Consider the following 22,881-nt stretch of genomic DNA (forward strand, 5'->3'; position numbering starts at 1 on the left):
AGAAAATGACTTGAGTAAAAGTCTTCATATTAAAAGTACTTAAGTATATAAAGTATCTGGTGTTGAAATGCACTTAAGTATCAAAAGTAGTGCTTTTTATAGTAGACCTATACAGACACAAAACAACCCAAAATGTTTCTCCTCAAGATGTATCTCAACTGTCTAAAAAATTATAACAACAATATGAATATAATGTATATAATGTATAATATTACAAATTTTGAACCCTAGATGAGAGAGAGAGAGAGAGAGAGAGAGAGAGAGAGAGAGAGAGAGAGAGAGAGCCAACCTCCGCTGCTCAAGTAACGAGCCTGAAACGAGTTTGAAAATGTAAGAAGTAGAAAGTACACATATTTTTGTTCAAATGTAACAAGTAAAAGTAAAAAGTCGTCAGGAAAAGAAGTACTCAAGTAAAGTACAGATATGTGAAAAATCTACTTAAGTACAGTAACAAAGTATTTGTACTTCGTTACTTCCCACCACTGCCAAACCGACCCCCTGAGGAGAAGCCGTGGATCAGTTTCTCTCTCTCACCTGGATTTCTCCTCCAGGAAGGTGTAAGGTTTCTGTGGGACGCCCTGTCGCAGGGCGGTGGAGGGCGTGGCCCGTCCCGACGGCGTCCCTCTGCTCGGCGTCCCTCTGGGCGGGGTCCCGGCCCCCTCACCGATGGGGCTCAGGCTGGACGCCTGGAGCACCTGGGGGGAGAAGGTGACCGGAGAGGGCGCCACGCGGGCGGTGACGGCGGCGGTGGGAACGTACGAGGGCACGGAGGTCACCGCTGGTTTAGTGGGGGTGGAAGGCGGGGCTACAAGAGGAGGTGGCGGCGATATGGGCGGGGCCTGGGTCATCGGGGTCACCACGTTGACTGGACTCTGGGGTTTGGGGAGGACAAAGGGTGGGGGGGGTTTGACTGTGGGTGAGGAGGGAAGACTGGAGGTGTTCTTCTGAGGAGGAGGGGCGGGCGCCACCACGGCTGGGGGGGCTGGATCTGCCCGGGGGGAGGTGGAGACCGTGACCCTGGGAGCAGTGTGGACTGGTTTCACTGAGGAGGTGACCACGGGCTCGGGGGGGGTGGGGAGGGTTTTCACCACAGCAACCGTGGGTGAGGAACTCTCATCTGAGGAAACAAACAAATAATAATAACACAGATTTAACAACTTCATTACAAAGAGTTTTGGATGAGAATCCCAGTGAGTGATTAGATGAAGTACCTGCCGGGTCCAGCAGGCGGACCGGAGCCGAGGGGCTGCTGTGGGGCCCCTGACCCGCCTTGTTCACGCAGCACACACGGAACCGGAAGGGGCCCCCTGGTGGCAGGTTGGTGACATTGTAGTAGCAGTCGACAACTCGGGTCGCCACGGTCGTCCACTTTGAATCTGCTGCTGGACGGAGAGGGAGGAGAGGGAGGAGAGGGAGGAGAGGGAGGAGAGGGAGGAGAGGGAGGAGAGGGAGGAGAGGGAGGAGCGGGAGGAGAGGGAGGAGAGGGAGGAGAGGGAGGAGAGGGACAGATCTTATTCATATCAGGAGATAACTAACCGGCCTCTTGTAGTTCACACATGAAAACACAGGGTGGTGCTGTTGTCAAACTAATAACTGAGACAAAACAATCAACAGCTTGAAATAATAAGATAAAATGTCGTAGATCTTCTGTCTTCCAAACATCTGCATGAAAACGTGACAGGTTGTGACTGTGAGTTAATACGTCTGTGTGGTTTCACTCTTCATGAGATGAAGAAGATGATGATGATGAAGATGATTCATTTTGCACGACGGCAGCAGCACCGTTTAATTAAATTTCTCCTCCTGTGGAAAGACGAGGACTCCCTGAAGCTTCTGGACTCATTTAGAACAGAAGAAGGTTTCTCACCCTCGGTCCTCCTCTCCAGCGTGTAGCTGCAGGGAGACTTGCTGTCGGCTGGTTTCCACAGCACCAGGGCCGTGTTGTTGTACGTCTGAGGGACCTCGGGGGTCCCGGGTCGCTTTGGGACACCTGAAGAAAGCAAATGGAGTGAGTGGACACTGACGTAGAGAAACAGACGGAGAACAGGTCATAACCAGGAGGTAGATAAAAGACGTACTAGCGATGGAGAGGGTGCAGGAGGTGGTGATGGTGGCTATCGGGTTGGTAGCTACACATTCATAAATCCCCGTGTCCCTCCGGCTGGATTTGGTGATGGTGAGCAGCTGTCTGCCGTCAGGGTGAGAGATCAGGTTCATCCGGTCATCCACCTCCAGGGATTTCCTATCTGGAGTCAAGACAACATGATTAGAAACTGTGCATCCACTTCTACACAAAAACCACAACAACACTTTGTGTGTTACCTTTCATCCAGGTGATGTCGGGGGGAGGGCTCCCAGCAGGAAGGCAGCTGAGCGTCACCGGCTCGCCCTCCGACAGGAAGTGGTCTTTCAGCTTGATGTGGAACACGGGAGCGAAGTCGGACGCAGAGCGGATGAAGGTCTGGCTGTGGGACGGGCCGTCCTCCAGGGGGACGGAGGACGGCAGGTCGGACTGAGAAGGAGTTTTGTCTTTCTTGCCTCTGGTCAGTCCCCACCGGTCCCAGCGAGACCGCCTGTCCCCCTCCGAGGCCTTCTCCTTCTCCGACTGGACGCTGGACGTGGATTCGACGGACTCCTTGGAAGCTCCGGTTCCAGCCTGTTTGGCGAGCTGGTTCTCGGGGATTCCCGTCTCCTGCGGCCCGCGGCCCTCGGACTGGGAGTGGCGGTGGCGGGTGAACAGCGGCGTCCTCTTCCCCTCCGCTTCTCCTCTCCTCTCCTCAGACTGACTGCGGATCTTCGTGGATATTTCTGCCACTTTGTTCTCAAACTTCTGCCTCATGGCCAGGACGGGGGAATCGGGGACGTTCTTCAAGTCGGTCTTCGGCGCCAGGTCCTTCTGACTTCCTCCAGCCTCGCTCTCCTTCCTCTCGTCCGACTGCGTCCGGATCTTGGCCGAGATTCCTGCCACTTTGGACTCAAACTTGCGCCTGATGGAGGAAACCGTGGACTCCTCCGCTCTCCTGTGTTCTCTCTCTGCGCTGCTCAGCTCCTTGGTGTCCAGGGACTTGCTGCGACCCATGGCCCATGAAACCCTCTTCCCAGCAGCAGGCTCCTTCACATCCTGGCTCTTCTCCCCTTTGGGTTTCTCCCCCCCCTTCTTCTCACCGGATCCGGATCTCTTCGTCCTCAATGAAAACCTCCCGATGCGACCGAGTCCTGATTCCTTGTCTGCGTCTCTTAGATCCTGATCAGACTCGGACTTCTCCTGCAGTCCCTTGGAGACCACCTCGAGAGGCGCCCCCCTTGCACCGGGCCGGTACACCTCCTCCCCCCCCTCCACTGCCTTGCGGCTCTGGCCCGGAGATCTCTCCTCGGATTTGTTTCTTAACTTTCTGAGTCCGCGGGTCAGAGACGACTCTCGTTTCTTGAAGCGAGCCTCGAAGACTTCTTCAGAGTCGATGTCCTTGATGTCGGTTCGGAGCAGAGGCCGGCCGGCCGCGGCAGGAAGGTCGCCACTTGCGACCTTGGCAAACACGGCTGGATGTTCAGGTAATGTGGGCGTGTCCGTACCATTGGGCTTTAAAGCAGCTGCAGGTTCTTTGGATATCACAGATGTTTGAATCTGTCCTGAAACATCTTGAACCACAGGTGATGTTTCACTGTTTTCTTCTTCGTCCTCATCAACATGTAACTCGATGTTTTCCTTCCTCTCCTCCTGCTCGTCATCCTCCTCTATCACGATGATGGGAGTGATCACAGAGGGCGACCTGGACCCAGGTTCTACTCGACCTGCTGGTTCTAACTGGGGTTTGGTCCTTTTCTCCGTCTCCTGATGTTCTGACACATTGTTCTGTCTCTGCTGGTCCAGTCCTGGCGTGGGGAGAAGAAACGAGGTCTTCTCAGTGGGCGAGTTGGACACAGACTCCAGAGAAGTTTGTTCTGTGAGAGCGGACATGGAGGTGGCCTCCAGGAGCTTCCTCCCTTCGATGCTCCCGCTGCCCCCCGACGGGATCTCTAAGGGGGCTCCGAACCGGCGGTGCAGGGGCATCGGCTCAGAATCCCCCTGAGTGAAGGAGGAGCTCTTGCGGAACACTTTGGTTTTGGGCGTGTCCTCCCCGGGGATCTCAGAAGACGCTGCTCTAGTGAAAGTGGGCGGCGCCGCTCTGGATCTCCTCAGATTCCGATCTAAAGACGCCGTTTGCCTCTGCTCGTCCAGACCCAGCGTCTCGAACAAGGGTCCTCGCAGGCCGCTCATCTTCTTGTCCACGCTTCCTCCTCGGAGCAGCCGCTGCCTCATCAGCTCCAGCTTCAGGGCGTAGTCCTCCTGGCTCAGGTGGGCCGCCCCGGGGCTCGGGCTGCGGTTGGGTAGCTCCATGGAAACAGACTTTTTCAGACTCTTGGTACTCGCCTCTACTTCCTCGTTGGCTTTTTCCTCCTCTGGGTCAATGTGGAGTAGCAGCGCTGAGTCAGCAGAGCTTCCTCTCCTCATGGTCGCTCTCCTGGCTCTCGTGTCGGATTCCTCGCACTCGACACTTGTTCCTTTTTTCAGTGGAACTCGTTTTGTCTTTTCCGTTTTCTCCCCATTTGGAGTTTGCTCTTCATCTGTCAGACTTTGACCAGCCGCTCCTCGAGGGCTGGTTATATCTGAACTGTTCTCTCTCCTGGTTCCATCGGTGGCGACACTGGGCCACGCAGAGACATCCTCCTCCCCTGGGATCTCGTTGAGGGAGACCCTGGACCCGGAGAAGACCATGGACAGTGGCATAGGAATGAAGGGAAGCTCGTCTACGTCTGCATCGGAGTCCGAGGAAGAGGACAGCGGTTGGCAGCCTTCTTTCAAATGTCGTGCCACAGCGATGGAGACGTGGTTGGAGGATTCATTCAGAAGCTCCGGGATGGAACGCATGATCATCTTGGCTTTGTAGCTGATGAGGGAACGCTGGAACAAAGCAACAGTGGACTGCATGAGGCACGGACTAGGGAACTGGACTTAACTGATCGTGTCTGCTCGAGTCTTTATGTGTCTCAGACCTTCAAGTCCCCGGCGTCTTACCTGCCATCGCCTCCTGGACAGAACCTGCTTCAGCATGGCTGTGTTGATGCTCTTGTTCGTTGGCGACTGCAGGAAGAAGGAAGCACAGACCGTTAACCTGAGTGGAGATAGAAACCCAAACCCACACTGAGACACTGGAGGAGAGAGTCACCTTGAACCAGGGATGACGCAGGCACTCGGTGGCGCTCGGCCTCCTGGGACAGAGACAAACATGCTCATGAGGACGGATCATAGACACTGTTACATGGAGACAAACACAGAGACATGAAGACACTTACAGTCGGTCCAGCACCAGCAGCTTGATGACAAACCCCTTTGCTTCCTTACAGAGGTCAGAGAACATGCTCTCCTCGAACGCCACGTTGTAGTTCCGGATGTTCAAGGCCGTGGCTCGGTCGTTCTCTCCCGCGAACGGAGACACACCAGTCAGGCTGGAAGGAAAACACAGAAGAATATGAAACTGTGGAGAAATACATATAAAGATAAATCAATACTCCAGTCACGAGTCTGTTGAACGTACCAGAGGTAAGTGATGACTCCGACAGGCCTGTGGGAGAATGGGACAGATTCAGATTATTCAGCTGCAGACGTGTAAATAAAGATTTCATCCATGAAGTGTTGAGTCACTCTTAAACAGGTGGCTCACCATATGTCTGTTGCCGTGGAAACAGGAGTTTGGTTAACAATCTCCGGCGCCACGTACTCCGGCGTGCCGAACTTGCAGTAGTGCTCCTCCGACGCCTCCAGCTTTACGGCATTTCCAAAGTCACAGATGCGGATCTGGTCCCTCCCTGGACTCGCCATCAGAATGTTCTCGGGCTGCAGGCGAGCGTGTGAACCCAGAAACACAAGATTAATATCTGGTATCAAACTCGGTGAAACACTTCTGATGAAGCAGCGGCGTTGGGACGGAGAAGCACCTTCATATCGAGGTGGGCAATGTTCTTCTGGTGAAGGTAGCGGAGACCTTCCAGCACCTGCTGAACGCTGCAGCGGATCTGTGGAGGATCACCAGGGAGGGAGTTTAGAACTCGTCACGTTACACAATGTTAGCGCAGTGCGGTCGGCAGGAGACACACAAACCTCCTGCTCCTGGACCACGGTTTTCTTGGCCATTCTCTCCAGGAACTCCTCGTGACATCTTCACACGGGAGTTGAGGAAAAAGACAGAGCGTGGAATCGAGTGCAAGGTGCATGAGAGATGAATTATAAATGAGCAAGAGACTCCCACACATTCTGTCCTGCAGCTAATTCTCCTCGTGTCTGATGAGTCAGAGAGAAGAAGCTGCTGAGCTGCGTCTGTTCCTCCCGGGAGCCGAGGAAGACATTAGGATTAATGCTCTGGATCTTAAGTGTCCTTGAGATAAAGTTAAGTGCTCTTCTGGTCGACAGTGAAGCACATTGGATCTACAACAGTGCTGCAGGAGAGTCAGAGTCGTATGGATGTACAGACGTGACATAATAAAACATCATTCAAAGAACAACAATATCAGATGTGGATGGATACAGCTCCGTGATGAGCACCACCACGTCCTTCTTCTCAAAGGCGTCGTGGAAATAAAGAATCCTCTCGTTGTCCAGCTCCGACAGAAGATCCATCTCCCGGAGAGCCGACGCCTTCCTCTTCCCTCGGGCCGAGATGAACTTGGCCGCCAGCTCGGCCTTTCCCTTCTTCTGAGTCGCTCTCTTCACGTAGGAGAACACGCCCCTAAACAGGAACCACATTAATTCTGATTCTATTAAACAGTCGCACAACAAAGACGCCACAAAACATCACGGTGATGGAATGCTCTCAGTTTGTCAGGACGTGTTCTGGAGCTTCTCCTGCAGCCTCCTGGGAACATGTGTGTAAACGTCCCAGTGAGCGAGAGTTGATGAAGTTTCAAACACGCTGAGTCGGCTGAGGTTCAACCACCTGCTCACATCAGCTGCTGGGAACCAGAGTGACTTCCTGTCTCCTCCGAGTCCCAACAAACCAATCATCTGTCTTCAATCTATTCACTTTGCTCCGGCTGGAGACTCATCTGTCATTACTATTGTTGAGCAGGTGGGACTCCCCCGTGTGTGGCGCCCAACAACTCACACATGCCGATACACACACACACACACAGACACACACACTCACCTCCCTATCTCTTTGTGGATATCATAGTAATCAGTCAAACGCCTCATCTTCCTCAGAATGGTTCCCTCGTCCTCCATCGGCTCGGCAGCTTCTTTCCGCTCTGCAGGGAGCAGCGACATCAGCATGTTTACTGGGTGTGTGTGTGTGTTTGTGTGTGTGTTTGGCCGTGCACGTGTGCCAGCACAGTGACAGATGGTTTCATAGTGTAGCCTAACAACCCCTTGTGGTCCTGCACATATGCTGCAGACACTAGTTCATGTGACTGTGCTGCATCAGCAGTTTGATACGATGCACGTGGAGGAAAACACTGCTTTCTAAATATATATTTATATATTTGCATTATGAAAATTTCTCTTATGTGTATTCTACTTCAGTGTGTGTTGCTGTCAGACCTGTGTGAACTGTGACTTCAGCCTTGCAGGAGTTGGAGGCCGCCAGGTTCTTGGCCGTGCACGTGTACACGCCCGAGTGCTCGGGCCGGGCGTTCAGAACCACCAGGGAGTACTCAGGGTCGTCGTAGACAAATGTGAAGTGGTTGCTCTCAGAGAGACGCACGTCGTCCTGCAAATGAACAAGAGATCATTCATTTGTTATAGATATAACAAATGCAAAGGAATCACAGTTTGTTTTTCATATAAAAGATAGATCCTCTACCTTATACCACAGAATATCTGGGTCTGGTTTCCCTTCGACCACGACAGCCAAGCGAGACATCTCCCCGACGTGCACGTCCTGGTCCTCCATGATGGTTTCAAACTTAGGAGGCACTACAGACGACAAATAGGACAAATAAACATTCAAGTTAGAGATTGAAATAAGACTGAATTTATAGTTTGTATAACTGCAACACATCTTGAATATTTTCTCAAGTTAAACCAGGAGCTACGTGACGAAGCTGATGTTTTCACATTCAAAAGTCAGGAGGCAGCAAAACTAAATCTCCACGGCTCAACTTAAATTACCGGCCGCTCTCGCGTGTTGGATTTGCAGCTGCCAGGAATAAGCAGCGTGAACTTTGGATTCTTTCTAAAATGCTAAATTTATCGTAGGTTTCTGTTCCCGAGCTCCACTGACCGGCCATCGCCAGCTGCAGCGTGCAGAGGTCGCTGCCGAACTGGTTGCTGGCCACGACCACCAGCTGGCCCAGGTCCGTGCTCCTGACCCGCTGCAGCTTCAGGGCGTGCTGGTCGTCGTCCGGCATGCTCATCTCGTACATCCCGGGTCTGTTGACCAGCACCACCCCCCTCCTGAGGGACACAGGGGCAGAACCACTCAGAGTTCCACTACTTCAGGTCCTGAACCGTCTATTCAGGATTGAAAATTGTTGATTTTCAATCATGAATACTGACGTCTGTAAATACACACTTAAATATATTTCCCATATTATAACAATCATTCTTGCCAGAAGTGCCTTTTGAGTACTCAATGCTTTATGTACTAATTTCTAGGTTTCTAGGACAGTTTCTCACTAAAATGTAAATGGAAAAGCACTCACTCAGTTCAATGGAACAATGTGATCACCAGTGTTGACAGTTTGTAAATTTAAGATCAGTATTTTTTTCGATCCTTAAAAAAGACATTTTTACTTATATTTAAAATGAAGTTAATGACTTTCTTGTTTCTGAAGAAGTGTTTATCTATAGTTAAGTTCATGAGTTCAGTTTGAGAACATATCTTTATTATGATCCCAAAAGAGGTCACTTTCAGTTGATAATAATTTGTATGTGCACAAATCTATATTTATAATTGAGATAATTATTTAGTTATATAAGTCTAGTTGTTTTTATAACATTTTATTTCCAAATAGTTCAAGAGAGACCACTACAAATGAGCAATGTTATGGACATTGATGGAGTTTTAAATTTGAAAGTGTCTAGTTACAAGGTTTATTAAAATCAGACACTAATGGCACAGCACTGTGTATTACTCCTTTCTTTCAACCAAAAATGCTTTGCCCTGGTGAGGGGAACTCGGCAGAATTTCTTTTTCAAAGGGGGGACATCACTGAAAAAAGGTTGAGAACCACTGGTCTAGACACAGCTTTGATTCATATTCTCTTGTCTATGCAGAGAACTCACCTCTTCCAGGTGACGGCTGCGTGCACATGGTTCAGTGTGATGGTGATGCTCGCAGGTTGGTGCTCCACCACGTACACCACGTCTGGTTTGTCCAGGATCACCGGAGCCTTCCTCAGATAAGGTCCTGCACAGATTACAACAGTTCAACGTGTGCACTCGGATGATTTCCTCGGAGGACGGTGAAGGTCGGTACCTCTGTCCAGCAGCTGCACCAGGTCGGTGGAGGCGGAGGGTTTGCTCAGCGTCTTGCCGGTGGAGGTCACGACCCTGAAGGCGTAGCGGACCCCCTTGGACAGGGAGGTGACGGTGTAGCTGGTGTCCCGCAGGTTCGATGCCACGACGGACCACTGGACGGAGCCCAGCGGCTGCTGCTGCACCACGTACAGCAGAGAGCTGCTGTCTGCACACACAGGCGCTGGTTAGTGACTCAGCCTGGATGATCACATGACACAGTGATGAAGATGAAGATGAGGAGGATTTTGTTTTACCGAACGAGGAGTCGAGCCTCTTTGGTTTCTTCCAGCTCAGGCTTATGTTTTTCCCTGTGATGGCGTCGATCACTGGAGGGCCGTCCGGAGGATCAGGGACGATGTCTGAGTTACAGTAGATGAATAAATGATAATAAATGAACATGTTATATTATATTTAATGTGAGTAAGAGTTAAACAGGAAGTGTGCGAGCTGACCTGTGATGTACAGATGTGCGTAGCAGGCTGCCTTGCCCAGTCGGTTGGAGACCACGGCCTTGTAGACGCCGCCGTGAGCGTGACAAGCGCTCCGAACGACCAGGTTGTGGACATCCCTGTCTGGAGAACAGACGGCCACGTTTCTTATTTCAGATCTCCACCCCCCACCCCCCCCCCCCATCAGTAAACAGCTGATCTGTGTTTCTCATCTACTTACACTGGGTCATCTTGCGCTCCTCGCTGCTCTCGATGCGTTTGCTGTTGTGGTACCAGGCGATGCTGGGGTAGGGCAGACCCCCCACGGTGCACCGCAGCACCACCTCCTTCCCTTCCACCACCTCCACGTCGGCCAGGGGTTTGACGAAGTCGGGCATCGTCCTCTTCTCCACCTCGCTCTCCGCTCCTTCAGGCTCCTCGGGGATGGACGGCATCTTCTCCAGCTTCGCCCTGGAGAGACGACAAGAGACGTGAACAGACTGATGAACTTTTTTTTTTTTTTAGAACTTTATTGAAGAGAAACACAAACATTCCTTGACAACATCACAAATTATACATGACAGTCTGATGAGTGAGAAATAATAAATAAGTAAATAAATAAATGGACAGTTAAGACATTCCATCGTACCACAGGATTCCCCTCAGTTAGAGAGGTTTCCTGCAATGGTTGAATTGCGGATTTTATTGTCACCATTTTCCAAGCAGTCATCAAGAATATATGTAACAAGTGCTCTTGGTCTCTTGTGCCTTCAGGAGTTAGATCGAAAAGAAACTGACTTGAGGTGAATAGGATATTAATTCCCAAAACTTTATCTATCTCGCTCTTTATCCCCTTCCAGAAAGGAAGCATCATTGGGCAATCCCAAAATATGTGTGAGTGGTCGCCATTCCACATCGTCTCCAGCAGTATATTACTTTGTTTTTTTACTACTGTATTACCCTACCTATAGTGTATTCATATTTATATATATTTATATTTTTAGCCTGCTCATAGTGTATTCATCGTCCTTAAATCTTTCAACTCCTGTTAATTCCTGTTAATACTGTTATATTCCATTTATATTTCTACTGTACAGATCCTATTTATTACATTTTCACTTTAATATGCACAATACTCTGCACTTTACTGCCTTTTTTTGCACTTCTGGTTAGACGCTAAACTGCATTTCGTTGCATATGTACTTGTACTGTGCAATGACAATAAAGTTGAATCTAATCTAATCTATATTGCCGCTGGATTATCTGCAAAATTAGAGACCACGGAGGGCGTCTTAAAGAACCTAGTCTTCATCTTCCAATCAAACTCCTTCCACATGTTACTATTGATACCTTTATGACATCCAATGCACATTGTTTCCCACTCCCCATCCTCAATTATAATATTTACCTCCAGCTCCCATTTGTTTTTAATATAAAAAGTAGACTGATGATCTTTGAAATGACCTCGGTTCCTCAGAGGAGCTTCTCTTACATGTGAGAGGAGGCAGCAGCTCGAGGCTCCTGCATGTAGAGCTCCGCCGTGGTCTCCGCCTTCCCGTGGAGGTTCTGAGCCACGGCCGTGTAGAAGCCTTCGGTGTCTCCGCTGACGTGCGTGATGACCAGCGAGTGGCGTCCGCTCTCCTGAAGGAAGCGCACGTTATCGCTCTCCTCCACTCGTTTCTCTGAAAGACGTCGAGTAGCTGTTAGTGACGTGTGAGTAGAAAACCAGAAACACCAGACAGACGAGGGAGGTTCTCACCGAAGTGTGTCCATGTGACTCGTGGAGCCGGCGACCCGCTGACCTTACAGTCGAACCGGGCCGTGCGACCTTCGATGACCTCTAGGATGTCCAGCTTCCGGGTGAACAGAGGCTCCTTGGATGGGGTCACCTTCAGGGTCGCGCTGGAGGTCAACTCCTCTGTAAACATTGGATACATCACAGTTAAATTCTCCCTCTTCTCAGAGAGGTCAGGGGTCACGGTGTTTACCTTTGGCGGTGCTCAGCTTGCAGGTGTAGGTCCCGCTGTCGTCCTCGTGGACTGAGTTCAGCAGCAGACGACACCTGGAGGAGAATCCACCGTTACAAATGTCCAACAATCAAAAAAAGGGACATTTTTCTGTTGGACTTCCTGCTCCCGACTCACCTCTTTCCATCAAAGTGCATCTTACAGTTGAGCAGCGCCGGCTGGATCAGCTTCCCGTTGGACATCCAGTCCACCTCCACGTCCAGGGGTCCCGTGACCTGACACTCGAACTTGGCCGACTCTCCCGCCCTCGCCGCCACGTCTCTGACGCCCCGGGTGATTCCCAGAGACGCCTGCTCTGCAGCTGCTGATCAGAACACAAACACAGAAACTAAAGCAACATGTTTGAGACGTCAGGATGGAACCAGGAGGTCGTGACCCACCTGCCACCTCCAGCCTGCACTCCGCCTGCCGGCTCCCGTACTCGTTGATGATCTTGCAGACGTAAATCCCAGAATCCGACCTCTGGGCTGAGCTGATTCTCATTTCCCTGAGGCCGTCGTCTGTCTCTCGAACAGAGAAGCGTCCGGACGTCTTCACTGCGACTTTGTCCTTCAACCTTCAATACAGAGCAGCTGTCACGGTCGTTTAATGGTGTGTGTGTGTGTGTGAGAGACATCATGTTGAAACCAGTCTGTGAGAGAAGGAGTCGTACCAGTAAACCATGGGTAGAGGCTGACCTCTGACCTTCGCTGAGATGATGACCTCTTGACCTTCAGTTGCCCCCTGGTCACACGGCGCCACCTTTAAAAACAAATCAACTTCCTCAGTTCCAAAGTCTCAGCTCCTTCAGTGACTTTCATGGTTGGTTTTTCCTCTGAGACTCTCGTACCTGAAAGGACGGACGCTCCTTGAAGCAGACGCTCTTACTGAGTGTGTTCGAGTCCCCGACCTCCATGACCTCCTCCTGGGGGCTCAGGTGCTCCTCGTCTGACTGGATCCGACCCCTGACCTCCAGGGACACGGCTGCTTGTCCCCCCTGCAGGTGGGACGTCTCTGGAAGGGACAGACGAGTGATGCTGGACGTTAAGTTTGATGGAATTTGAATTTCACTGCTGCTTCATCTAATTAACTTCTCCTTGGGTTCATGGAAAGGTCAGATCCACACTTTCTAATTTGAGTGATTAAGAGCAAATCTCTTTGACGCAGGGCGAGCGCTGGCTAAACGTCTGTCAGAGCTCCGGTGTTTACCGTCGCTCGGGAGACGAGCGCCTGGTCCACGCATCTTCACACATCAACACCGACCACAGGGGGGCGCTGTGCTAGTGACCCACACTGCACAGATAATGAATTAATCCCTTAAGCCCCGACACAATCACTTGCTGATTCCCACGGAGCTGCGGAGCCGACTCTCTGTCTGGACGCCAACTGAAGTGAGAATGAATTCACAGCTGGGTGGAGGAGTGAGGAGCCAGCCCCCCCCCCCCGCCTGTCCCACACTCACACATCTGGCAGGAGCAGATAGGAGACGACCACAGCGGCTTTTCAAACTAAATCCAACAGCGTGCATTCAGTTTGAAATGTCAGAGCGCTGCGTATTAAAAGTAAGGAATGGAAGAACGTACCTATCATCACATGTGGGAGCAGCGCCTGCACCAGGGAGAACTCTGCAGACTATTTACCTCCAGCTGCCAACTCTTACACAACTAAACCTTCAGCCTCATCCTCTGTTCTCTCCTCTGCTTCCTGTCACTGTCGTGTTCTCCGACAACGCCAACCTCACGTTCACGTTAAATATCTTATAGATTCTTTCAGGTTTCAGTGGGTTTCATACTTCACAGAGGAAGATATTTGTTTCACTTCAACACAGACTTCATCTTGTTCCCCTTGTCGAGCTCACTCCCATAATCTCTACGACTCCGGCTCCGAAACCCGGCAGCGTGAAATCGACTGAGAGATAAAAAAGAGGAACTCCAGCAGTAATCTCAACCAGCGACACAAAGCAGACGGCAATTACCCGAAAGAACAAGAGGCTAAAAATACTCCTTGGACTCGACAGGCCTAATATGGGCACGCAGGCCCGGCTCGGCCTGAAGACGCTGAGGAGCAAATTCACTTTGTTGACAAAACTCGGGACAAGCAGGTTTCATTTACATGAGCTGATACACAACCCTGGGAGCGGTGCAAGCTCGCCTCACACACACACACACACACACACACACACACACACAGACACACACAGGGTACAATATAAACAACACATAGCAGAAGCCTTTTCCAAATTGGAACAGTTATTTTGTTTACTTCTCATTCCGAATGCCGCGGCTGCCTTGAGGGCTCCGGGGACCTTTTGTGTTCCCGGGGCGGCTCTGTGATTTTGAATCCGCCCCGAGATGAGGGGGTGCTTTAAAGAATGAATGGGTTGCCATGGCAACTATCGCTGCTACGGAGCCCCGGCTGGGATGCTGAGCTCCATCGGGCCTTTGCAGCCATTAAGCCAGCGTGTCAGAGCGGAGGAGGGCTGGCAGAGGATTAAAGACACTGAGTCAATATGTTCGTGTGTTTCCAGAGGAGCAACATCTCCGTCTAACTCCGTCTTCTCAGCTTCTCCCTCGCCGGCGTGGCCTCACCTGACTGGATGGCGAGCGGCGCGCTGCAGGAGGCGCTGCCCGCCGCGCTGACGGCCGTGACGCAGTAGGAGCCGGCGCTGCTCGGCCTCAGCTGCTTCACCAGCAGACTGTGCTCCTCGCCCGCAGCCTTCACCACATGGGAGGCATCGCTGCGGATCTCCACATTCTCCTTCCTCCATGTCACTGAGGGAAACAAACACATCTTCACACAGGAGGAGAACGAGCCGGTGCAGCCCTCCCACTGAAAGCACAGATATAGAACAGTCCAGCGCTCAGAGATGTGTCAGGAAGACGCCTCTTTGTTTGAGGGCTTCACATTTCTCCAAAGGATCCAAACAAATTGCAAATTTTTTATCCCCAAACAATAAAAAACACAGGAAGACTCTTCTCTCTGCCACAGCGTTAATCTAAATCCCTGTTTTCAGCTGAGTCACTGAACCCTTCTGGTTCTAATCCTGTTCTCTGCAGTCGAAATGTTCCTCCAGTCTTCAAACTATATTTTATATCTATTTTAACAAGATCGTTCAAACAACAACCTTCTGCATCCAGAGGGTTAGGATTTAAATTCCTGTCGTACCTGTGGGCGGAGGGTTTCCAGCGACGACACATCTCAGTGTGACCTCTGACCCCCGGGCCCCTGTGGCGGCTTCGAGGGGCTTCTCAAACCTCGGGACCTCCGCTGGCTCCTCATCAGCCGACAGACAGGAGTCATCGGAGGAGGCGCCTGGAAACAAGAGGGGAAGAGTTGGAAATGGGTTCGAGCTCAAAAGTGGAATCATGAAACTCTGGGTTCTTCTTCCTACCTTCCTCGGGGGGCCGGGGTCGAGCAGAGCGCCCTCTCTCTCTCTTGCGGACCCTCCTCTCTTTCCTCCTCACGCTCTCGACCTCCATGGGTTCGTCCTCCACCAGGATCGTGGGGATGTTCATCTTCATCGCCGGCGCCACCTCCGCCTTCCTCCTCTTCACCAGGGGGCTGAGGGACGGGGTGGGTGACGGGGTGAGGCGGGGGGGCTTGGGGGGACACTGGGACCCCCCGGGACTGGGAGAGCGGCGTCCTGCCTTGCTGCTCGTCCTGGAGTCCGTCCCCAGGTCTCTGGAGGAGGACGCTTGTGTGTTGTCAGCTGCTGGAGCAACTTGTACTTTCTCTCTGTGTGAGAGACAAGAAACCTGTGATTTAATACTTACAACAAGTAATCAAATCAATAAAGTATTTACAGAAAAATATCTTTTCTTTGTTTCAATCTTTTGAGCGAAATATATTTATCTCACAAAGAAAGAAGCAGATTTGTCAACATTTAAAATATCACACAAATCCTTGATTAAAGATCATCTCCGCACCTGGTGAGACTCGTCCTTGTGGCTGTTGGCAATGGTTGCCCTGGTAACTGGTGAACTGGTGCTGTCTCCATGGTAACAGAGCTTTTCCCTGCGTTTCCTTGTGATGAGCCGTCCGCTGGTTTCCCCCGAGGATCCGGACGTGTCCTCCTCTCCTTCACCGGGTCGCTACTCAGACCCGTCAGGCCGTTGCCTTGGACCCGGGGTCGAGCTCCTCCAGCCTTCTCCTCCTCCAGGGCTCGCTGCCTGGCCTCCAGCCGGGGACGAGCTCCTCCGGCCTTCTCCTCCTCTCGCTCCCTGGCCTCCAGCTTCTGAACCCCCCGGGGTCGAGCTCCTCCAGCCTTCTCCTCCTCTCGCTCCCTGGCCTCCAACCGGGGTCGAGCTCCTCCAGCCTTCTCCTCCTCTCGCTCCCTGGCCTCCAGCTTCTGAACCACCTGGGGACCAGCTCCTCCAGCCTTCTCCTCCTCTCGCTCCCTGGCCTCCACCCGGGGTCGAGCTCCTCCAGCCTTCTCCTCCTCTCGCTCCCTGGCCTCCAGCTTCTGAACCACCCGGGGTCGAGCTCCTCCAGCCTTCTCCTCCTCTCGCTCCCTGGCCTCCAGCTTCTGAACCACGCGGGGACGAGCTCCTCCAGCCTTCTCCTCCTCTCGCTCCCTGGCCTCCAGCCGGGGACGAGCTCCTCCAGCCTTCTCCTCCTCTCGCTCCCTGGCCTCCACCCGAGGTCGAGCTCCTCCGGCCTTCTCCTCCTCCAGGGCTCGCTGCCTGGCCTCCAGCTTCTGAACCACCTGGGGAGGAATGGGCTGCAGCTTCTCCACGGGTCTTCTCTCCCTGTGGGACAGCTGCTCTGTGGAGTAAGCCTTCTTCAAGCTCGGCTTCCCCACGAGCTTCTTGATCCTCTGGAGCTCCTCAGCGAACTTGCTCTGGTAGCCCTGGACCCTCTGGGAGTAGCTGGTCTTGTCCTCTAAGGAAGAAGCCCGTTGTTTGAAAGCTTCTCGTCTCTGGAGGACTCGTCCCTCTCTGCCGGGCCCCCCCGTCTTCTTTCCAGCGCCGTCTGCCCCCCCGGTCCCGTCCACGCCGGCCCGTCGCTCCTCGAACGCTCGCACCTTGTCAAAGATCTTGGGTCCTGCTCGAGCCAGTTTGGGCGTCATGACCACGCTGTTCACACTCTGATCCGAGGACTTGGTCTGGTCCAGGTCTTGGTTCGGGGTTCTGCTGCTGTCTCTGATGGGGGGGGGCTGGGGGGAGGACAGGGGGACGCAGGAGGAGAGAAGACCCTGTGATGCGTCGGCGGTTTGATTCCTAGAAGGTTGAGGGTTAAAGGGACATGTAGGAATGAAGTTAGATCTGTGGTGCAGGTCCCGTGGGGTCGGGGGTGCAGCAGAGAGCAGACCAGCGTCCATTGTGTGTCTGTTTGTCGTGTTTTCTGTCTTTGTGTATTGTCTGTGCTCAGTTGTGCCTCATCGTCAGAGACAGAGTCAAATCAAATAGCAGAGAAATGAATAAAAGATCTAAATCTTCAGATCTAAATCCGATTGTGGTGAAAAGTGGAACAAACTCTAAAATACTAAAAACTGTACAATGTGAACTGCTTTGAATCCAAATACAAAAACATCATGCCTGCAAATCACATGATCGTTAGGTTGAGTGAGAACATTCATGCTAATATTAGCTTGGATCCGAACCAGCAACCCTTGCATGACACAGCAAACCCAAAACCATTCTGTGTTAATCCAAACGTGAGTGAGCTGCTGCTGCAGAGGAACATGCAGTCGTCCCAGGTTCCAGAAGAAGTGCTGAGTCACACATCTGGCCGAGGAACATCTGGATCCTCGTTAGGTTGAGATCACACCACACCGAGTCAAAGGAAAGTGTCACGATGTCGAAATAAAGACGGGAAGTAAGAATTCAAATCAGTAGGAATAAAAAAAGGAATAAATCCTGTAATGTCTCACATGTTGGATCTGATTTTTGCAAGTTGGGGACATATGTCTGGTTCTCTTTGAAATTTGGGGGCAGTCATTGAGTTTTATGGATTCATAAAGGAGAAGGCAGCCTTGTGCTATAAGGGCATGGAGAAGGTTCTCCCTCGGTAGAGGCTGAACATGCTGCCGTAGTAGTCGCTGCCGACAGAAACACTTTCCTCTGACCCCTGCGCCGGCCGGGCCAGGTTAGCGTGAGACGCCCGGATCAGAGGCTCCACCCCCAGGTGCCGGACAGGGGGGGCCCCCTCGGTGGGACCCCCGCCCAGAGCTTGCCTGGCTGGGTTGGTGGGGTCCAGGTGGGGCCCGGGGGGGCGGGACCCCAGAGTACGCAGCTCCCGCTCCACCACCGGGTCGTAGGTGCCGGGGAGGGTGGCCCTCCGGTCCGGAGCGTCGGGGTTGTAGTCCGTCAGCCGTCCTCCCTCACCTGGAGAGAGAGAGAGAGAGAGAGAGAGAGAGAGAGAGAGAGAGAGAGAGAGAGAGAGATACAGAGACACAGAGAGACAGAGAGACAGAGAGAGAGAGTGAGTGAGTGAGTGAGTGAGTGAGTGAGTGAGTGAGTGAGTGAGTGAGTGAGTGAGTGAGTGAGTGAGTGAGTGAGTGAGTGAGAGAGAGAGAGAGAGAGAGAGAGAGAGAGAGAGAGAGAGAGAGAGAGAGAGAGAGAGAGAGAGAGAGAGAGAGAGAGTCAACTGCTTTGGATTCAAACCATCAGGTTTTTAGAACTGTCGAGAAATCCCATGAAATCATTCGAATAAAAGAAACGTCTCTGTCAGTGAATCTGAGATTCTCACATTCACATTCCTAGGATTCTTAGGATCTTAATTATAATAATAATAATAATAATAATACATTTTATTTATAAGGCGCCTTTCAAGATACTCAAGGTCACCGCCGTACAACAGTCAACAATACAGTTAAATCAAATTTTTAAAATGCACAAAGCAGAGCAGCAGCAGAACAACAATTTCAGCAGACAGGAACATTTAAATGTATACGCCTGCCTAGACAGGTGGGTTTTGATGTTAGATTTAAAAAGAGCGATTGAATTTGGGTCAATGTTCCTGATGTCAGGGGGGGGGGCATTTCTTTCACTATCGTCGGCTGAAGAAAATCAAATTAAACTTTTAATCTTGTAAAGATTATCAGACTTTTCATTTCTCTTAATTATGGACAATTAGATCATGACAAGTTCTGCCTGACGTGTGATTATCACACTCTTTAGTTTCCAGGCTTTTCTTCTATCAGAAATAATAATAAAGGATAAATAAGCTTCATATTTAGTTTTAAAGTCTTTATTAATCCCGTGCTGACACAGGGACGATGCAGAAAACCCTGAGTTGGTAGAAAATGACTCCTGCTAAAAAGCAAAAGAATGGGATGGATAAAGAGTGTATTGATTGTTTTACAGCAGGAAATGAAAGAGAGAGAGAGTAAGGCTGACGTGGAGCGTGCACCACTTAACGAGACCCCACCCCCCATCCCCCCCCCATCGCAAATCAGGCAGTGATTGGCGTTTTAGAGATGAGCAACAGAGACAGGAATGCTTTGGCAGCGGAAAGCCGGAGCAGTCAGCATCTTCCTTTAACGACGGACCCTCCAGACGGCGATGGAGTGGATGGAGTAAAACGACCGACTCAGCGAGACTGACTCAGCAACATGAGCATAAAACATCTATATCTGTTTCTCATGAAGACACAAGAAAGCACAACGAGAGTGAGATGAGGAATCTAACTCTGTCGGGCCGAAGAGACGCAGGTCGAGATTCAAACGTATCTATCCTCATGTGATTTTCTGGTTTTAATTAGTTGGATTCTCGTCTCTGGAGAAACGTGTTGAGGGAGAATTCAGCCGAGCGAGTGAACACTGTGTACGAGCGAGAGTCTAACATCGGTCCGTGCTAGAGGAGAAGGGTGTCAGTATTTCTATATTCAGACGTCCTGTTGCCTGGAGAGGGCGAGCAGCCTCCGTGACGCCGAAACCCTGAAACTGAGATTTAAATATAAATACCACAGAGTTATTTAATTACCGATCATTTCCTCTGATAATCGATAAGTCGTCAGGTTTATGAGGAGGTGGAAAAACTGCTGACTTTATTGTTTTGTGGATCAATTAATCAACTGATTAAACTTTTATAAAATAATTGGTGTCATTAGCTGGTATCACAACAGTTGTCAGGGCTGTACACTCCCTGTGGACACACACACACACACACACATATATACACACACGCAAACACACACACACACACATGCGCATCCAGACCTGAGACAGGTTTCCTGCTGGAAACTAGGGCAGTGTGTCACCATGTTGCATCATCACACCATGTGGGATTAACGTCTTCTGACATATCAGGTTTCATCCAAACCTTCCACCTCTCGAGCCGATGACCCGCCCACGTTTAATCTATCAATCCACACTCAATCATAATTCTGTGTGTGTGTGTGTGTGTGTGTGTGTGTGTGTGTGTGTGTGTGTGTGTGTGTGTGTGTGTGTGTGTGTGTGTGTGTGTGTTTCTGGCAGTAAAATCAACAGTCGCCTCATTAATGGTTTATGAGCAACCAGTCATGTGCTTTTCATTGTGTCACCTCCTGCAGGTTTTTACAGCTATAAAGATATAAATGAGAATCTGAAAAGGCTGAATCTGTGAGAAGCAACAACCAGAGAAGTGATGAATCTGTGAGAAGCAGAGGGATGTGGATGAGGTACCTGAGGGTCCTCTGCGTCCGGCCTTGTCCTGGGGCCTCCCGGGCCCTTCTTTGGTTTCCATCTGAGGCTCCGTGCTCTCGTCCTCCGTGGCCTCAGAGTCTGAAATAAAGACGAGGCAGAAATGAAGACGAGTGAAGGTGGGAGGTGGAAACTCAGGGAAAGGAAATTGAGGCGGTGGAGGAGGAGGATGGAAACAACAACATCTAAATCAACCGAGGCTCGCTGAAAATGAGATTTCACATTTGCTTAGCGGCAAACAGCGTGATGGATCCTGGGAAGGAGAAGAGGAGAAGAGGAGAAGCCCCGGAGGGAAATGAATGGGTGAGGCTGGAGCGTGACATGAAGCCAGCTGTGGCGTATGGAAAACATTGATGTATGGAGTTTTTATTTTACCCTGATATGATCAATAAAATTCATTAGATTCAAATGTTTGATTTCACAAAGAGAAACAAAATGAACAAAATAGATTTTAGGGGTTGATGCAGAAACTGATATTAGGTAGTAAAAGGTTTCTGATAATGATTTATTGCCCGATGCATCTCTTAAATAGAATGGAAATGGTTCCTATATATAACTATAATTAAAAAGAAAACGATTAGAACTTGAATCAACATATAAAATAAACTAAATGCATCTTTTTCTGCCTTGTTTATGTCTATAAAATAAAGCTTTGAAACCCCAAAGAGTTCTGATGTTTAAAGAAACAGAAAGGGAGACGCTCTGATGTTGAGAACAATAAAACAATATAAAAATGAAGGACACACATGCAGATCATAAATCACGTCTCACATGACATCACCGGAGTGAACAGAGAGAGTCAGGAGCCACGGATGAGGAGATGAGGAGAGAGAGAGAGACAGATGGAGGACAGGAGCAGAGGAGGAATGAAGACAGGCAGGTTTACCATAGCTTTGCTTTCGGCAGGAGCGGAAAACTTCGCTTCCGTAGTGGCAGCAAGAGAGGGCAGACGGGAGAGCACCGTTACTATGGAAACCACCATCTCTCTCACCCACACGACCGATCCTCTTCGTACCCATTAGAGTCTAAATACCAGCAGTGGCCGGACGAGTTTTACGGGGTTAGAGGCCTCGAGAAGGAGGAGGACGGCAACCGCAAAAAAACCGGCTGCACGTCGCCATCGCGCCTCAAATCAAGTCAGATCCAGATTAGATAAATCCAGAGGGTCTGCCTGATGAGGAGAAAGCCAGTGTAACATGAGCAATCAGCATTAAGGCATTACAGCGGCTGTGTGTGTGTGTGTGTGTGTGTGTGTGTGTGTGTGGGTATGTAGATCCACCAGGCGAAGGGGAATTGACTCAGCAATGTAATTACAGGAGATATATTCAGCCTGAGTTATAACCTAAATATGATTTGGAGTCAAGTGCAGCTCAGGGGCTCAAATATTGACTCGTATTCTAAACCACTGTGGCCAGACATTATTCACTCAGGCCTTTTTCTGCCTGATTAGAAATACATTGCATTGTGGGGGTGGATGTACAATAATAAAACCCACTCTTGTTATAAGCAGTCGAGCGGTAAAAACACAAATACACTGAAAGCAACTTTCATATTTTAAAGTCTTATTAAAGGAATAAATCAAAGTGAAGCACATGCAGTCGAAGCACAGAGGACGGAGATAGAAAAGGAGAAAGTGACTTTGCTTCTTTCACAGAAAAGAGAAAATTAGAACACAAGAGGATTTGAGTGAAGCGTATACTGACAACACACCATGGGTGAATCTGCCAAATGTCCGTGTGGAATGCCCAGTTCTCTGAAACAAGACACAAAGTGCGATGTGTTATTCAGCAGCGCACACACACACACAATGGTTCTGTTCTACACTAAACAGTCAAGCCTGAACTGTGTTAATCACCCTGTGGGTCCGGGACCACAAACAATCCTTCACTTTCAATACGCCGGAGGAAAACGTGAGAAGGAATAAAAACAGATAAAGCCTTGGACGCTCAGGTTCTTCTCAGTGAAAGGATCATAGGAGCTGGGAGGTGGAGTTTAGAGTTGAAGTTTAGATTTAAACTAACTGTAAATAAAGATGGACGACGTGTCTCCACTTCCTCCCAATATCCAGAAATGAAGCCAGAATATCTTGGAAGTGAACGTGTCCATCTTACACTTTGCAGTAGTGACTGTGGAGTGGAGACACAGTGAGGTCACAGTCTCAGCTGTCAATCAAAAGGTCTCAGCACGTTTTTATATCATCAAAAACTGATTTAAACCAAACTTACAGTCAAAAAACATCTTTGAAAAATATCCATTTAACGTGTATTTTGATTGTTATGACCTATACTGCAGCCAGCCACCAGGGGGCAGTCAGGACGCTTTGGCTTCACTTGT

The 22,881-nt window shown here is 50.4% G+C and overlaps 1 protein-coding gene across 1 annotated transcript in view; it reads right to left on the reverse strand.

Annotated features, from left to right (window-relative positions):
- Window positions 1-22,881, reverse strand: part of spega (striated muscle enriched protein kinase a) — a 34,440-nt gene that overhangs the window by 2,849 nt on the left and 8,710 nt on the right. Inside the window, exons 2-37 of the mRNA XM_061067163.1 lie at window positions 20,530-20,628; window positions 18,100-18,250; window positions 16,561-17,143; window positions 15,851-16,071; window positions 15,333-15,659; window positions 15,090-15,211; window positions 14,513-14,695; window positions 12,775-12,938; window positions 12,598-12,686; window positions 12,326-12,501; window positions 12,063-12,249; window positions 11,907-11,980; window positions 11,678-11,836; window positions 11,411-11,600; window positions 10,160-10,389; window positions 9,943-10,062; window positions 9,745-9,849; window positions 9,450-9,656; window positions 9,257-9,380; window positions 8,253-8,425; window positions 7,833-7,945; window positions 7,571-7,739; window positions 7,179-7,278; window positions 6,561-6,761; window positions 6,137-6,194; window positions 5,974-6,051; window positions 5,700-5,872; window positions 5,574-5,600; window positions 5,332-5,484; window positions 5,205-5,247; window positions 5,054-5,119; window positions 2,323-4,939; window positions 2,079-2,246; window positions 1,868-1,990; window positions 1,212-1,379; window positions 535-1,117 (exon numbers count right to left, since the gene is read on the reverse strand). Of these exons, the coding sequence (XP_060923146.1) occupies window positions 535-1,117; window positions 1,212-1,379; window positions 1,868-1,990; window positions 2,079-2,246; window positions 2,323-4,939; window positions 5,054-5,119; window positions 5,205-5,247; window positions 5,332-5,484; window positions 5,574-5,600; window positions 5,700-5,872; window positions 5,974-6,051; window positions 6,137-6,194; window positions 6,561-6,761; window positions 7,179-7,278; window positions 7,571-7,739; window positions 7,833-7,945; window positions 8,253-8,425; window positions 9,257-9,380; window positions 9,450-9,656; window positions 9,745-9,849; window positions 9,943-10,062; window positions 10,160-10,389; window positions 11,411-11,600; window positions 11,678-11,836; window positions 11,907-11,980; window positions 12,063-12,249; window positions 12,326-12,501; window positions 12,598-12,686; window positions 12,775-12,938; window positions 14,513-14,695; window positions 15,090-15,211; window positions 15,333-15,659; window positions 15,851-16,071; window positions 16,561-17,143; window positions 18,100-18,250; window positions 20,530-20,628 (8,524 nt within the window). The remainder of the gene's footprint in view (window positions 1-534; window positions 1,118-1,211; window positions 1,380-1,867; window positions 1,991-2,078; window positions 2,247-2,322; window positions 4,940-5,053; window positions 5,120-5,204; window positions 5,248-5,331; window positions 5,485-5,573; window positions 5,601-5,699; window positions 5,873-5,973; window positions 6,052-6,136; window positions 6,195-6,560; window positions 6,762-7,178; window positions 7,279-7,570; window positions 7,740-7,832; window positions 7,946-8,252; window positions 8,426-9,256; window positions 9,381-9,449; window positions 9,657-9,744; window positions 9,850-9,942; window positions 10,063-10,159; window positions 10,390-11,410; window positions 11,601-11,677; window positions 11,837-11,906; window positions 11,981-12,062; window positions 12,250-12,325; window positions 12,502-12,597; window positions 12,687-12,774; window positions 12,939-14,512; window positions 14,696-15,089; window positions 15,212-15,332; window positions 15,660-15,850; window positions 16,072-16,560; window positions 17,144-18,099; window positions 18,251-20,529; window positions 20,629-22,881) is intronic.

The sequence above is a fragment of the Limanda limanda genome, chromosome 23, assembly GCF_963576545.1.
Source record: "Limanda limanda chromosome 23, fLimLim1.1, whole genome shotgun sequence".
Classification (NCBI taxonomy): domain Eukaryota; kingdom Metazoa; phylum Chordata; class Actinopteri; order Pleuronectiformes; family Pleuronectidae; genus Limanda; species Limanda limanda.